General features: G+C 35.8%; 1 protein-coding gene and 1 non-coding gene across 2 annotated transcripts in view; both read right to left on the minus strand.

Moving 5' to 3' along the window:
- The window catches only part of LOC149082820 (thyrotropin-releasing hormone receptor-like), a 36,364-nt gene extending 19,636 nt beyond the window's left edge, over positions 1–16,728 (minus strand). Inside the window, exons 1-2 of the mRNA XM_089236897.1 lie at positions 16,327–16,728; positions 13,074–14,090 (exon numbers count right to left, since the gene is read on the minus strand). Of these exons, the coding sequence (XP_089093023.1) occupies positions 13,074–13,931 (858 nt within the window). The 5' untranslated portion in view covers positions 13,932–14,090; positions 16,327–16,728. The remainder of the gene's footprint in view (positions 1–13,073; positions 14,091–16,326) is intronic.
- Positions 8,124–8,197, minus strand: TRNAS-GGA (transfer RNA serine (anticodon GGA)). The gene has a single exon. It is a non-coding gene; the product is annotated as a tRNA-Ser (tRNA).
- Positions 16,729–17,989: the final 1,261 nt, after the last annotated feature.

The raw sequence follows: 17,989 nt of genomic DNA on the forward strand, positions 1-17,989 counted from the left end.
ACTAAAATACTATACATGTCATTTATCATCATGCTTTACATTTATTCATTTTTTATAAACAATAGAAAAGTTCAAAATCTCACTGGCAGATAGCGCTGTATCAAAAAAAATAGCATAATACATAAAATTCTATATAGAAATCATGATTTGCGTTACATAAATCAATTTAAATATGGGTACCCTTTCACCCATTTATATGTAGCCTGAGCTAGAGAGGATGCTCAACATATTGAAATGTGGTTGTCAGGACTGCTCGAGCCCCTAAAGACGACACTAGTGGGAGGCTGAGATAGACCATAGCTTAGCAAACACTGTGATAAACATAATGTCTATTGTGTTTTCAGCCCAGTTCCAAGAAACATATGCGTGACCCGTCCCGAATTCCACTCATTTGGCTGTTTTTAGTTTATTTCAGATTATTTCCCCATATTATGAGGCAACACTGCTTACACTTGTAATATGAAGAGGAAGTATAAGGAGAAAAATTTATTAAAAGTTTGAAATAAAGAAGAAATTTCATTTCTTCAAAAATATTTCATAAGTGTTAAAATAAAAACCATTTTAAAATATAAAAACAAGGAAGTTAACTTATACTCAAATTTTACAAATATTTTCTTTCCCTTTAAGGTTGCTCTTTTTAATTAATGTCAAATTTCCAGGATGTAGTAAGATAAGTAAAACATAGAATAAGTTTCGCATTTAAAACGCTTAGAACCTCTAAAACGCAAATTTTGTGACAGAGGCATCAAATGCGACCTACTCTTCCTGGTTTAATTAATATATGGCACAAAAAAAGCTTAATTAATTTTTTTTTTTCATTTCTATTTCCGTGGGTGTAGACGCAGTTCAATCTCTTAGGTGTGTATCGTACACACCTAGGAGTGGCTGTGATCTGATTGGCAAAAGAAATTGTTCCCATCTGATTGCAGCATAGAGGTGTAATAGAGAAATTATAGGTGTGTGCTTTTTGTTAGGACAGAATCTAGGAAGGGTTTTTGGTGCCCTAGGCCAGTGTTTTTACACCTTTATAAACCTGCAGACCGGTGAAAAATAAATATTTACAAAAATTTGTGGGAAAAAGAATAAATATGTACTTTTTTTCCCAGGAATGGAATAAATATGTACAATGATTTGCGGACCCGAAAAAATTTATAAAAGAGATAATTTATAGAAGAGATAATTTCAGCACCGACAAAAGATAAAGAAAAAAGAAGAATACATAATTTGCAGACTGGGTGACAGCAAAAACAGAAATAATAACGAATTTAGAGAAAGTATTTTATGTTTTATGTGGAGTTATGTTGGGGCTATATAGCTTGCGAAAAAATTTTACGGACCGGCAGAAAGTCCCCAAGGACCGGCACTGGTCCGCGGACCAGTAGTATACTGCTCTAGGCACCGGGAAAGTTAGAGGTTGAATTCTTCCTTTGCCTTTATTTGACTTCCGAAAAAATTACTAGAGTGGGGTCATCAAAATGTACACTCGCGTCCTGTTACAAAATACATTCTCATTACTTCTATTACTGTCCCAACCCCCTCTATCTGTTCCCTCAAGTTTTCTCAACATCTTCATCATGAACGTATGTCTCAAAAACTTGATGTCATGTGAATTTTTACTATTGGGAATTTTACAAAATTTTGGTGTCTAACTGAAGCCTAAGCTGCCGCCCAGGTGCACCACAACCCTTGCACCGTCACTTAGACCTCCCCGGTGGCTGTTTTATGTAACGCAAATCATAATGGACATTAATGACGCACTATTTGTGTGTAACGCATTATATATTACATCAAGTTTTCTGTGATGCAGCGTTGTCTGGGTGGTAAAATTTGCGTTACCCAGGTTGCACCATGAGAAGGCCTACCACATTGAAATATTCTGCCCCCCCCCCTGCATTGTCGATTGTACTTATTACAGCATATCCGTCAGAAAAATATGATATTTACTTTTAGTGTGCACTCTCTGCCTTTGCTACTGACAAGAAAGTAGAGACAACCTCTACTGCCTTTGCTATTGCGATTCGACCGCACATTATATGATAAAAAATGCTTGTTTAGGTGCCTTATTTCACCTCTTGAAAATTGTCCCATGAATTTAGAATCACCCTGCACCCTAGCATAGCCTAAGTTGTATTATACTTGGATTTGAAAAAAAAATCATTTCATTGTTTTATCATTTAGTTTTTGCTTTAGTATTATGTTATGAGTAGTCCATAACTGTTAATTTGTAATTTAGTACAAAATAGTACACATCAATGGTCAATTACATTCATATAGTAGCTAAAATGATGTAGTAATAAATATATTAAAATACTTAAAATAGAAAAAGTGTCTAAATATTTTATATAATATATATTTAATTCAGTATCGGTCTGTGAGACCCAACCCGTGCAATCACGAAACATTTTCTCACCCGTGAATCGGGGAGTTAATTTTTTTCTATAATAAATTCTAAAAATTAATAACCACCTCTGATTTCATTAATCATCATGTGAGAAATATTTTTTCTCCCTACATCAATCAATTTCTCGTGATTAAAAATATTTTATAAAGAATTTTAGAAGCATTTAGTACCATACTGAAGAAATTTCTTTAATATTAAAGAGCACATAAGAAATAAAATAGATTTCGATTAGAATTCAAGATATCATCAGGTGGAAGCTGAAACGTATGGAACGTTGGGTAAATATTTTTCGTAATAAAGATAAAAAATGGCTCGAGAGCAACTGAAATCGCCATTTATACGCAAATTTGCTTTTTCCGAGGTGATTTCTCAAGATGATACTTTCGTTCGCGCTGAACTGTATATAGCGCGGGAGAGTCTCCGCTTCTTTCGCAGGAAGCATCTACATTTAATATAAATATTTCGAAAATTTTCGCGCTGACGAAATCGACCGTGATATTTGTATTGGAGAAACTATTAATGATGCCGAGAGATGTACGAAATTTTTCTCTTTCCTAAAAGAAAAGCTCGTTTTTCGCAACTTTTATGGTCCAATGAATATTTTGCGTGGGTTTTATTTCATTCCAAGATAAGTAAGTAGGTTATCACTTGATTGCATATGACCATCAACTCTTTCGTATTGCATTGACATCTTATAATATAATGATAACTTGCCCTATATTTACGATATTGTCAATTCTACATAAATGTGAATAAAGTTCGTTATTTTAGATAACTTTTAAGACAAAAAATATTATTTCATTTCATTATACATGAAATATTTAAGTCGATAAACCAAATAATCACCCTTGTCATAGAATATTTTTGTGATATACAGTATTTATAATTTTTTAGATATTTCAAGAGCCATTGATGTCTAGAGAATTCTCTGAAAACATTATCGTTTAGTGATTTACACGCAAAGCATGAAAGGAATTACCAAGCATAGTTGTTTGGGTAAATGCGTAAACTTTGTTGTCCAGTGAAATGCCAAGCATTGTTGCCTAAGCATTGTTGTCCAGTGAAATGCCAAGCATTGTTGTCCAGTGAAATGCCAAGCATTGTTGCCTAAGCATTGTTGTCCAGTGAAATGCCAAGCATTGTTGCCTAAGCATAGTTGTCCAGTGAACTGTCAAGCATTGTTGTCCAGTGAAATTCCAAGCATTGTTGTCCAGTGAAATTCCAAGCATTGTTGTCCAGTGAAATGCCAAGCACTGTTGCCTAAGCATTGTTGTCCAGTGAAATGCCAAGCACTGTTGCCTAAGCATTGTCGTCCAGTGAAATACCAAGCACTTTTGTCTAAGCATTGTCGTCCAGTGAAATACCAAGCAATGTTGACTAGTGAATTACCGAGTATTTTTGTTTAGTGAACTACCAAGCATTGTTGTGTAGTGAACTAATTCCCAAACACTCTTGCCTACTGAATTACTGAGCACTGTTGACCCAAGCATTGTTTCTAGTGATTTAATTCCCAAGCATTGCTGTGCACTTTAATAATTATGAATCATTTCTTCGTAACGAATCACCAAGCATTTTGTCCAGTGAATTAATTACCAATTATCTTTGATGAATTACCAGGCATTCTTGTCTAATGAATTACATCATTTTTGTCAAATGAATCACCAAGAATTATTATCTAGTGAAATGTCAACTATTTTTGTTTGGTGAATTACCAAATACTGCTGTCCAGTGAATTACCAAGCATTTTTTGTCTAGTTAATTACCAAGCACTGTTGACCAGGTATTGTTGTCTAGTTAATTACCAAGCACTGTTGACCAGGTATTGTTGTCTAGTTAATTACCAAGCACTGTTGACCAGGTATTGTTGTCTAGTTAATTACCAAGCACTGTTGACCAGGTATTGTTGTCTAGTTAATTACCAAGCACTGTTGACCAGGTATTGTTGTCTAGTTAATTACCAAGCACTGTTGACCAGGTATTGTTGTCTAGTGAAATGCCAAGTATTTTTGTTTAGTGAACTACCAAGCATTGTTATCCAGTGAATTAATTCCCAAAACCTACTGTCTAGTTAATTACCAAGCGCTGTTGACCGAGCATTGATGTCTACTGAATTATCAAGCACTGTTGAACAAGCAATGTTGTCTAGTGAAATGTTAAGTATTTTTGTTTAGTGAATTAGTGAGCATTACTGTCTAATGAGTTGTTTATGAACTATTAATTAATTGCTCGAGTGATTATTGTTGTCTAGTGCAAAGGTTTCCAAAGTTTGAGTTCATTCAACGTATTTCTTCATTTTCTTGTTGACCCTAGTCCAGAGCAACCGGAACAATTCCAAAATGCAGAGCATTTTTCAAATCATTCCTATAATTTCTCCAGTTTAAAATATTCATATAAATTTTGAAATAAGTTTTAAATTTAGCATTTACAAATAAATTCTATAACCGAAAGCACATTTAAACAGAAATAACCGAATATTCGGCTCTATTCGGTATTCGGCCCTTTTTCCGAATGTTCGGTTCGGCTGAATATCCACGTAAATCCAAGCACAACAAACTAATTTTAAAAAATTATATTAATTGGAATTTTTCCCCGTTCGTTAAAAATTTACTGGTTATATTTAACTGTGTGGTATGTATCCCTTTCTGTAAAAGAGGTTATTGGGGGAGGGGGGGGGTCATTCAAGTATTACGTCAGCATCAATGGGGGGGGTTCGATTATACTGAGTTTTGATGACGGGGGGGGGGGGTTATGATGCTTACGTCATCTGTCACCCTTCATACAAAATATGAACTCTTAATGTCATCTTACTCGGTGTGCGAAAAACAATAAAAAACACCTTTCGATAGTTCGTGGGCACCTGAGCTAACATTCTCCCTATTGATCAGTCCTTTATAGAGCCACTTTAGTGACCTCTAAATGTTCCGCGGATCCTTCAAGTGATTTGTAAATGTGTCCGGGCCACTTAAGTGCACTGGAACTGTACTGCATGCCACTCAAGTGATTCTAAATTATGTCGTGGATCACTTAAGTAATCTGGAAATGTGCCGCGGGTAACTTGAGTGATATAGAGCTGCACTACAGAACTGCTGCTTAAGTACTCTAAAACAGTGCCACGTGCCACTTAAGGGATCTCTAAATGTGTCACGGACATTTCAGATGTTCTGGAACTGTGTCGCGGGTCACTTAAGTGATCTGTGAATGCACCACGGGCCAACTTGAGTAATCTGAAAATATGCCACGGGCTGCCTAAATACGAATCTACATTTCAGCGCGAGAGATTTTAGCGCAGCGACAACTCAGCGCAAGTCAATTCATCACCGCGCATTGATTATATTTTTGGAAATACCATTCCCTTCCCACGTTTTCTAGACTTAGGACTGGCATACGTACTTTCAAAATGCTTTGAAATGATTTAGAAAATAAGGTGTAGTTATATATACATTATATAGAATTTTCAGACACAAATATGTCGTCGTCATAACAAATGTATCGAAGATGTCGCTTCCCGAAGGATACCACGGAGTACTACAGAGACAATGAAGAAGATTTGCATGATATTGTAAATTACTTCGAAGACACCTGGATTGGAAGACCAGCATGAGGAAATAGTAAGAGAGATCCAAAATTTGCTATAAAACTATGGAATCAGTTTGACGCCACCATTGACAGCTTTGCGAAAACCAATAATAATATTGGGGGCCTGGTATAATTCGTTCATTAGTATACTGAAGTCCATCATTTTAATATTTGGAAATTCATTACGGCTCTGCAGAAAGGGGGAAAGCTAACAGAAATTAAATTAGAGCAGTGCATCTTCGGTCAGTCCTTCGGTTAGTCTGGAAAAAGTGGGAAGGGAATTGTTATTTACAAAACACAATCACACTGCGCTGAATTGTCTCGCGCTGAACTTTCGTGACACCCTTAAGTGCTCTGGAATTGTGCCACGAGTCACTTAAGCGATCTGTAAATGTGCCGCCATTTTTACAAAATTAGGTTTGAGATAGTGGGCCACGTCAGATAACCCGAAGGACAACATGAGGCCCCCGGGTCATAAGTTCAGCATATATGGCTTGGAGGATGGGGCTTTAAAAAGCATTGAAATTGACAGAAATTGAGTCTAATAACACATATTAAAGGTATTTTCTTCCAAAATTTTAATTTTTTTAATAGTTTTCATCAAAAAAAAAAAATTATCATCGTCTGAGGAAGGGAGGAGCATAGGGGGGGGGCTCTCCCCCCCCCCCATCCTACGTACTTCTTTGATCTCAATATGCGTTGGGAGGTAGGGGACAAAGTTGACGAAATTTTGCTGACAACGTGGGAGGAAAGTCAGAGTTTTGCGGACTTTTGCAGACAGTGAGGGGAAGGGGGGGGGGGCTCAAAAATGGCTGAAAATCTGCTGATGTAATACTTGAACGGCCCCTTATGTCAGAGAGAATTTCTAGGATTAGGAAACATGGAACTGAAAATCGAGAGAATCCTACACATTTGATCATTTGTCTCAGTATCATAGTAATAAAAATCTTTCAATTATACCAGAGTTTTTTAATATTCATTTAAATAATAAATTCGTCATCAGTCATTTGAAATTACCAATATAATTTTATTTTCAGTTAAAAACACTAATTTTATTGATAACTGTGACGAATCTTAAAGAAAATTGATATTCGGCCCAAAACATTAGCCGAACATACGGTTAAATCACTATTCGTTCCATCCCTACATCTAAGTTATAAATTCTTTAATGAATATATATAATTATAATAAAACAATTATACGAAATTAAACTCTAGAAAATGTTTAAATCTTCATGCAAAACGATTGTAATTTCGAGATTTAATAATAAGTAAACCCATAACAATGTTTTGAAAGTTGGCCGAAACCGCGGGATTTATGTCAATAGAGTTTCACTTCCCTAATGGATTTTCGTGTGTGTATATAAGCTACTACTCTTTATTGTGATGCTGGTGTCACGTCCCTCGTAGGTTTTGATCCGGAACTTTTCAACAATAGACTTTGCGGAGCTCCTGGCTACTGTCGTCGAAAGTTGAAGCCACGATATCTCTCTCTCTCTCTCTCTCGCTAAAGTAAATACGTATTCCGTATATATATTATGTATTATAAATCCGAGTAACGGGGAACATATTGAAATACAAATACAAGGCCACAACAGGCAAAATGCCAAACGAGGTGGCTGAGGAAAAAGATGCCCATAACAAGTATGGATGTCATACATTACTAAAATACAGCAGTCCAATTAAAAATGAAATCAAAAAAATTATAAACAATGCATATATACATGATAAAATATTATACAATGCCCATAAAATGTATTTATGGTTGTCTTATTCTAAGTATGGATAGCTTCTCGATTTACCCCAACATGATTATCGTAGTTCTTTTCAAACGTGTCATTTGTTTTTATAATTCATTACCCCCGTGGGTAAGCTATTTCATTTATTAACAACCCTATTAGAGAAAAACTCCCTGCGACACCACAATCTAGAATTGTCCCTTACCAATCTATATTGGTGTCATCTTGTAAAAACAGTCGATTGACGGTGTAACAATAAATCATGGTTCATCCTATCCAACCCCGTTAAAAATTTTGAACACTTCATTCACATCTCCCCGACACCTGCGTTCATCCAATGTAAACATACGAAGGTTTTTAACAACTGGCTGTTGCAAAGATATATTTCGGAAAGAGAGAAAATTCAACTGCCCCTGCGGGGAATCGAACCCACGTCCTTTCACTTTCCGGGTGAACGCCCTAGACCACTAGACTACAGAGGCACAGAATCTCTCAATCTTTCTTTGGAGCTCGTGTACACTGAAAGGGACCGTACATGGACGGCCGGACCAGACTCAGGCCAAGCTCACAACTGCTGACGTTGCCACCAGATGGCGACTTATAAATACATATATACAAAATATATCTTCACAACAGCCAGTTGTTGAAAACCTTCGTATGGTAGCGGAGAGTGACGTCATCCTTGTACAATGTAAACATATTCAAAAAATGAAGTATCTCTTCCCGTGTGTCAATAAAGACACGCGTAACTCTGCATCCCTTCAACCAAATCTATGTCCCTCTGTATAGGTATTTGTCTCCAAAACCTTACAGCAAACTCCAGTCTAGGACGAACCAAGCCTCGGAAAAGCGGAATAATGACTTTAAAAGTAAGCGAAGACACCTTTTTGAAAATGAAACCGAGCATTCTATTCGCGTTTTTTTTTACCACCGCCGCCGAACAATGTTCAGAAAACCTAAGCCGCTCACCAATGAGAATTCCCAAATCTGTGACCCTAGTTGCATACGGGATAGTGACACCATTCATCTCGTAAGCGAGCTGTGGGTTGTTCGAACCAGAATGAACGACCATGCACTTGTCATCGCTAAACTTCATGCTCCATTCATTTTTCCATGTTCCAATCATATTCAAGTGGGTCTGGAAGATCCCAGTAAGTTCCCAAAAGATGAAATTTCTGGGAAGTCGAAGTTGTACATTAACGCAATTCTAGTGGGAAACGAATTTCTGTTTCGGCCATCTTTTTTTTTTGGCGTCATTTGCATGATTAAACTAAAGCATAAAGTCTCAAGGATCGTAGGTACAAATTTGCATAACTTTCCATTTTGAGACAAGAAGAGAAAGGAACGAAAGCGATCTGAGTGTGAATGAAAAATATCTTCTTTTACATTCTCTTCAGCTTAGGATCGTTAATGTTGCCATCATTGCGCCGAAAACTGGGCTCAACTACACTTTCACAGTTTTGACTTGAACCCACTTGCTACAAGTTGTTAACCACTGGCTGAGTATACTCGGGTAACGCGTTTGTACCCTTCTTGACTTCCTCCCGTCAGGGCATCTCATTTTCAAGTTTACGCTCATTTAATGTAACGCATGTTTAATGTTTATGCCGTTTTGCGTTGCATACAACCACCATATTTCAACATGTACGACCAGAGCTACAAAGAGTGCTCACATTAAAATGCAGTATAGTTTTATGTGATGCAAATTGTCATGAACATCAATTATGCACCGCTTGTGTTGCATCTTATGTGTTTTTTAAATCGAGTTTTTCATTACACAACACCAACACCATTTATGAGTGAAATTCCGAACTTTTTTTCAAGTTATTAAAAAAACCTCTAGGCCATAATTATTTTAGTGCAATTCACGCCGTTTTATGCCAATTATTGATTTTTTTATTAATTCTTTAATGTACTTTTCGCCCATATATTGATAATTGAAGGAAATGCGAAAATTAAATATTTTTTTAATAAAAAAATAGTATTGGAAGTAATAATAGAGCTATGACTCCTGACCATGTGTCCTGGCATTTTAGAATGCCGCAGAAATTCTTCGAGATAGTGTCCCGAGCTGTCATGAAAACTGATTGATTGATTATCATGAATTGAAAATTCCAATCTTATTCCCAAGGATGCCATGAACGAAAATAATTTAGGAATTTCTGATATGAATTATTAAAGCAATATATAGGTTTTATCCTGCATAAAACTATTAAATAATATAACGATAATAAATAGCTTGTAAACATCAAATCATTTTTATCGTCATAATAGAGATAAAACACCATGCAAAAAAGATCAAATTTCATAAACGTATCACAGTTATCATCATTGACATCGATACATTTGGTAGTAATGTATTCAAATTACGTGTGTATAAGTCATTGTATATTCATGTGAACAAACGTCAACTCATTTTAAATATTCCTGAAAAAATAACGTTTTCAGGAGTAAATTGAGATTCAGATTATAAACAAAATTACATTTAAGTTGATTATTTAGACGGAAGTATATTATAATCATATGCCATAGTTATGCATATATTCAATGAAAAATTATATTGGAGGTGAACATCAAGGGAGTTAACGAATGTTCTAGCCCCGAATTGAACGAGAGGGAGGGGGAACGGTGCTTAACCCCTTAACTATGGAATATGTTTCGGAAAAATACATATCGAAAATTCTGCCCTGTTCAATTTCTAGCATTACATGAATAAAAAAAGATAGACAAACTCAATTTAAGGTGAAAAGAAAAACAATTTTTCTCTTCACAAACAAAAAATCGTCTAAATGCGGTATTGAAAAATTGAAGGTGTTCTTTTCCTAGGATAGTGAACCTGGGTGATTTACTTTTGAGCTCTTTTCCCCCTCTCTTCACGGCCAACCCTTTTAGTTACTCCTAAATTAAATATTTAATTACATAATTTAGTAGGTAAAATTGGTAAATCCAAATAACCTCATAAGCTCAAATAAGCCCGAACTGCAGGTAGCAGGACTGAAGACATGTAGTTACTGAAATCACTGAAGATTTTAGGTTATTTAGAATTTTTAATCATTTTTAAAAAAATTTCATTCAATATTTTAGTTTACTATTACCAATTCGATTTAGTGTTCAACTACTATAGGCATTCTTTTTATATAAGTTGAAAAGGACGCTCCAATCAAACAAGAGGTTCCCTAAAAATCATTAGAAATTTTTAGACCTTCCGAATTGGTTTTTTTTTTTGCAATTTTTTCTCTTCTACTTCAAATATTAGAGTGCATTTATTTAAGTTGAAAAGCCCCCCCCCCCCCTAATTCGTACCGTCGACTGCCGATTAATCGGAAAATGGATACCCCGCTTAAATGGTTAAAATCCTCAGGCACCGAAATTTCTCCCATGATGGCAATGTTAAAGTTCCCCGATTAATATGATAGTTTCAACGTCAACTGTTGATACACATCAACCACACTCTATACGCATAATGTTTTTATTCAATGCAACATTTTGGAATTAATGGAAAATATGTAAAATACATTTGAGAATAGATACTGGCCTCCAAAAAATTCGAGTTGTCTTCAATACGTACATTTAATTATTTTATTTTTGAACTCTGTTGAGCCAATAGAGAGCGCTAATTATATATATATATGATATATTTTGATCTGAATGTAGATATAGATAGTACCATAGAATATATAGATCAGAATATATATAGATTCTGAACCTGAAGAATCCAAGGCCGTAGCGAGAGGGGGGAGGGGTAACCGGGGTCCCGTTCCCCCCACCCAATCAGACAAAATGACTGATACATACAATTAAACATCTACAGTATATAACTGTACTCAGAGGCCGGAGAAACGTATCGTTATAGATGGAATATATGAAAGAAAATTATGAGAAGAATTTCCGTAAAAGAATTATGAAAAAAAAGTGCATCGGGACCAGAGAGTAATATCGCTATATAGTCGATTATCGTTATATATGATTTCCACTTTATATGGAATAAAATGGGGGGAGTCTATTGTTCTATCACTTTGACCGCCCGCCCCCCGGAAAGAAATTTTTGGCTACGGCCCTGCCAAAGTCAAAAGTATACGAGAACCTAGAATACATCGAACGTTGGCTGAAAAATTCGCGAACTAGCCTGACTTCGGTTACTGGCCGTAACTAAGGTTTTAGATAGCTCCATATCTTTGAAAGAAAAAACCTGATTTTGTCACTTTCCAAGTGACTTATAATCGTTAAAAAGCAGGATAAGGAACAGCGATTGGCTACAGCAATAACATTGCTTTCAGCACTTGCTTTCAGAGATTGGGGATGAATCGGTCTGGGGTTTCAAGGAGCCCTAACCATAACCATATGCGCATCAGAAATTTGGTGAACATTTCGTGTATGCATGCAATGAATATAACGATATATTACAATGAATATATACAGAATGCATAGCTATAACAGCCAGCATCATAATTTACTGACGATCCTTTCAATTAGGAAAAAGTACAAAATAACGTGCGTGAGGACCTCGAGTATTTCATTTCTATTGCAAGGGGTTGCATAGTTATTAAAATAAAAAAGTTTACTTTTTATACGAACACCCCCGTGCTAAAAAACCAATTAGGAAGTTGTCGCCCTGTCTCTTCTGAGGCCAACAAAAATGATTCCATGTTTCCAAGTGTAATATTCGCTGGGATATTTTTGGTTTCAAAAAATGAAGGGAAGAGTTGGGAAAAAAACAGCATAAATGAAGGGTAAAGCACATTTTGCTGTTCTTTTCCAATTTTTCCCCCTTTCTTTGAATTGAAATATCTCAGCGAATATTGAATTTATAAATATAGAATTTTTTTTTTGCCTCAGGAGAAACAGGGCAACAACTTTCTAATTCGGTTTTTGAGCACAGGCAGAGGCGTACGCATGCGTAGTGCTCAGGGAACCCATGCCGCCCTTCCACAAGCCGATCATAAATTACAAAAAAAAACCAGCATTATTTCGGTGAAAAAATCGAAAGAAAAATACCCTTTATTTGCTACATTAACTAATTTCTGTTAATTCAAATGCTTTTTGAAGGGTTGGCAACTTAAAATTTCTCGGGAAGAAAATGTTTAGGCCACCCCCGCCGTCTTTTGTGCCCCCTTCAAAATTCAATCCTGCGTACGTCCCTGAGCACAGGTGTCCATATAAAAAAAAGTTAATTTTTGTTATTTTATATTTTAATAACTATACAACCCCTTGTAACGTGAATGATGTATTTGAGATCCACACGTTATTTGGATACTTTTCCTAACCAAAAGTGTACCTCTAGGATCAACGGTTCACCAGTAAATTTCAGTACCAGCTGTTAGATATGCGCCCTGTATTTTGATGATAAAGCATGATTACCTGGACTCTGGCGTTTGTCCCATTGCTGTTTTTCTTGGAATCCTGGTTCGTCATCAAGCCGTTGTTCTTGCCGTTCTGACTTTTCTGGATCTCACTGGAGAACAACACGCGGGCTATCAACCCGTACAGGACACAGGAAAGAAGCAGCGGCAAAACGTAGAACAGAATCATGTCGGCGAAGAAATAGCCCAAGTAGCTCTTCCGGGACAGTGCGTACGTGCAGGTGACGGCGTTCTCGATGCCGTGGTAGAAGAGGGGCCCGATCTTCGTCAGGAATAGCCAGGGAGAACAGTAGACGAGCGCGAAGAACCACACGCCGGCGATGATCTTCTTAGCCCGGCTGACCGTACACACTATCTGTGCTCGCATCGGGTGGCATATGGCGATGTACCTCTCGATGGTGAAAGCCGTGATTGACAGCGACGAGACGTTGATGCCGAAGTAGCCCATGAAAACGAACACCGCACATCCGAACCTGCCCCATATCCATTCGTCTCCGAGAAGATAATAAGCCAATATCTCGTTCGGTACCGTCACTAATAGCAGCATCAAGTCGGCCACGGCCAAGCTAACGAGATAGCAGTTGGTGGGTGTGTGCATGCTCCTCGTCTGAGTAACGACCATAACGACCATCGTGTTGCCGACGATGCCGACTATCAGGATTATGCTCTGGAAGATGGTGCCGACTATCTGGTAGTTCAACGAATAGTAAGCTGGTACCTTCAGGTAAATCTCTTCTGTCATGTTCGAGACGTTGCAGCAAGTCGCGATGTCAGTGCAGATGGTATCGTTCGAATCCGGTGCACAACTGTAGTCCAAATCCATGAAAAGCGGTGGTCCTATGGTACCTTCCGCCATTACTGCGATTTTTATTTACGATTTTGAATAATTGGAAAATATCTGTGTCCAAGCAGTCCAAGTAGAAAGCGGGTACGTTTTTTTTTAATTTCAGAATTTCTTCAGAGATTCCTGACTGTCGGTTTGGAAATTGAGTTGGAAGTTGTGCGTTATATTCTCCTAAACACAAACAATGAAAATAATTATATTCTTGAAAATTAATTGATTCTAAAACAAAACTGATCAGAATTTTTTTCTCAAAATTCTTTTATTAGATCAGAATTTTTCTGAGAATTCTTTTATTAGGTCAGAGGTTTTCTGAGAATTCTTTTATCAGATCAAACTTTTTCTGAGAATTCTTTTATTAGATAAGAGGTTTTCTGAGAATTATTTTATTAGGTCAGAGGTTTTCTGAGAATTCTTTTATCAGATCAAACTTTTTCTGAGAATTCTTTTATTAGATAAGAGGTTTTCTGAGAATTCTTTTATTAGGTCAGAGGTTTTCTGAGAATTCTTTTATCAGATCAAACTTTTTCTGAGAATTCTTTTATTAGATCAAAATTTTTCTGAGAATTCTTTTATTAAATCAGAACTTTGCTGAGAATTCTTTTATTAGATCAGAGGTTTTCTGAGAATTCTTTTATTAGATCAGAATTTTTCTGAGAATTCTTTTATTAGATCAGAACTTTCCTGAGAATTCTTTTATTAGATCAGAAGTTTTCTGAGAATTACTTTATTGGATCAGAGGTTTTCTGAGAATTCTTTTATTAGATCAAAATTTTTCTGAGAATTCTATTATTAGATCAGAATTTTTCTGAGAATTCTTTTATTAGATCAAAATTTTTCCTGAGAATTCTTTTATTAGATCAGAATTTTTCTGAGAATTCTTTTATTAGATCAGAACTTTCCTGAGAATTCTTTTATTAGATCAGAAGTTTTCTGAGAATTACTTTATTGGATCAGAGGTTTTCTGAGAATTCTTTTATTAGATCAAAATTTTTCTGAGAATTCTTTTATTAGATCAGAATTTTTCTGAGAATTATTTTATTACATCAGAATTTTTTCTGGGAATTCTTTAATTACGGTCAGAATTTTTCTCTGAGAATTCCCGTTTTTCGGTCAGAATGATTTTTTTAGAAATCTATTTTTATGATCAGAATTTTTTTTCTGAGAATTCTTCTGTGTGATTCACAATTTTTTGAGAATTCTTTTATTACGATCAGAATTTTTCTAAGAATTATTTTATTACGATCAGAATTTTTCTAAGAATTATTTTATTACGATCAGAATTTTTTCATAGAATCCTATTATTACGATTAGAATTTTTTTCTGAGATTTCTATTATTACGATAAGGACTTCAGGGATGCAGTTCAACTTAACGATTTAACAATTCTCTTGTTACGATCAGAATTCTTTTAAAGCGATCAAAAATTCTTTTTATCCCGATCGGAATTGTTTTGTTATGATCAGGTATCAGATTCCTCTTTTCGGGATCATACAAAGTCCTTCTATTACTATTAGAATTTCAATTATTATAATCGGAAAATTCCTGTGATGATTATGATTCTTTTATTGCGATCAGAATCTACTTATTACGATTTTTATAAAAAATAATTTCAGATAATTTCTCTAGATCATTATCTCTCCAGACCTTCAGTTATATCAAAAATATTCATCATTAAAAAAAACTTTTTTTTCTTTTCCACCAAAGAAAATATTTTCCCATATACAGTATACCATATTCTAAGGAAGCCGAATAAGACAAGTATTAAGTTAATTAAATTTTCAAATTATTCTGTGAAACTTCATGATCGATCAGTTCATCAGCCAATGATTAACCTCATATTATTATCAAATCAATGTCATCCGAAAGTGGGACAAAATAAAGAGAGAGACAGAGAGAGAGGTAATGTCATTCATTCATCATAAGAGTTGTGATGATCAGGATTATTTTACCAGAATTCTTTTAGGATGATCAGAATTCTTTCACGATGTTTAGTATTCTAATTAATTATTTCTTATTCAGAAAACTTGAGCATGGTTGCCAGACATAGAATTATATCAAATATATTTCACTTATAAAACTTCTCCTTCAGCAAAGAAAATATTTTCCTTTTAGTTTCTTAAGAAACTAAAATAGGACTGAAAATGTTGTTAAAGGCTCTGTAATTATCCACTGATCGATCAGTGCAGTGAATAATTAATACCTATCATTCCAAATAGTAGATAATGTCAATCATTTCACCTGCTTCGTTTCTCCACAAAAAAATAAATAAAGCAAAAAATATGTCCGCAAGAAAATAAATCGGCATGAACATCCTTGTCACTGTCAGAAGAAATGATCGATCAGTAGTTCAATGAATTATTAATTTCCGTCATTTCGATAAGTACATAATGTAAATCACTCTACCTTACCTCGTGTTTTCACAAAGGAAACAAATATCAATGATCAATAACCTTCTGAAGTCACGAAATACGATAATTCAAAACATTGTGTGTCCAAAAAAATTTAGATAATTAAAGAAGTTTCGTTCTTTTTTTTTTTCAGGATAATCCAAAAATTCTCGAAATTATCACCAATGGTGTTCTCGATTATCACATATATATAGTCCAGAAACTACTTCTAAAAATGAAATAAAAAAAACCCTTCCGTGGAAGAGTAATAGTCGGAACCCTTTCCTTGACGACATCCCTTGTGGGTTATCTTTGAAATATATTCGAATGGAAGAGATAGAGAGCGAACAACTTTTCGTCCCGACTCATCCTAACGGAACACTGAGATGAAACTGTTGGAAATTGGTTTTTGGGATGCGTGTGACGCGCTACTCACGCAAGCGCCAATAGGTTTCAATTCCAGTGAGTGGCAGTGTGCGTGGTGTGGAAAATACTAGATTCTTAGCGGTTGTCCCGAGCAACGGAAACACGCTCCTCCCAATCATAGGAAAAAAATAAAGTGTGGATAGATGGACTCCCGGAGCGCAACCAGCGGTGGACACTCAACAAAACTTCTGAGCTAAATTGAAAAGAAAAAAAATTTGTATTATTGTATTTTCTTGATGTGTGCGGCGGTAGCATATTATCGAGCTACAAGTGGTGGAGAGATGCGGTTTGACAATCTAACCCTTCCGTCAAGATATCAAATAGATGTGGGGATCGAAACTAAATTACACCGTTCGATGCTGTAGGAGGTGTACTCTTGACCGTGTTTCTTCCATCTATAAATCACAATAGTTCAGCTACTTAGACTTTCTCTAATTAGCTGCAAGTAAATGACATCATTATCAGACTGTATCATTCATCGCAACATTATCATAACTTTATTAGATCGTGGGACGGTCCAGAAATGTATTTAGCCTCGTAGGAAAATTGAGTGGCAGTGATCTGCTTCTCCGGTTTCATTTTGTAATCAATAATATTAGTTAAATTGTCTTTTTTTTTCCTTTATTTCAAACCGAGCACAACTCGGGTCTATCACCATAGGAAATTTACTACCTAGTGACTTGTGTCACGAGTGTAAGGGTGTGTACATAACAGTCAGTGCGTATCTAGTATTGTGTCTGATTTTTCAGTGCTGAGTGCTGCTATCTATATTTCCGAAGTTCAGGGAGTGAAGTGTAATGACAATATTTGTACCGTTTGTAGGCCTGTGACCACTGCGGCACCAGTGGGGTTTGAACCGGGACCTCGTGATACGAGTCCGACACTGTGATCACTCGACAGCGGCAGTTAAATTGTCACGTTTGCTTCAAAATTTTCACTGTTGATGTGCGGTAAACTAACGTTAGTAAGATGCGCAGAACACATAACCCTCCGTTGCATTTCCATAAAGTTGTAATCACTTCGATTATTGTCTATGTTCCTTTTGATTACAATTACAAAAAGCTATAGAGCATTTTACTAATATTAATTTACCGCACAGAAACAGCAGCTGTTAAATTTTTCTGAAGCAAATGTGACAATCCAACTAATATTATTGCTCACAAAATATTTATTAACATCATACTTATATCAACTCTATTTATGCGACAAATTGATCAGAAACTGGTCATAAATTTCAATCAAAGAATCACAATAGATG

The sequence above is a fragment of the Pholcus phalangioides genome, unplaced genomic scaffold (genome assembly GCF_987345545.1).
Source record: "Pholcus phalangioides strain wild (caught in Gottingen) unplaced genomic scaffold, Ppha-v1.0 ptg000009l_1, whole genome shotgun sequence".
NCBI classification, from domain to species: Eukaryota; Metazoa; Arthropoda; class Arachnida; order Araneae; family Pholcidae; genus Pholcus; species Pholcus phalangioides.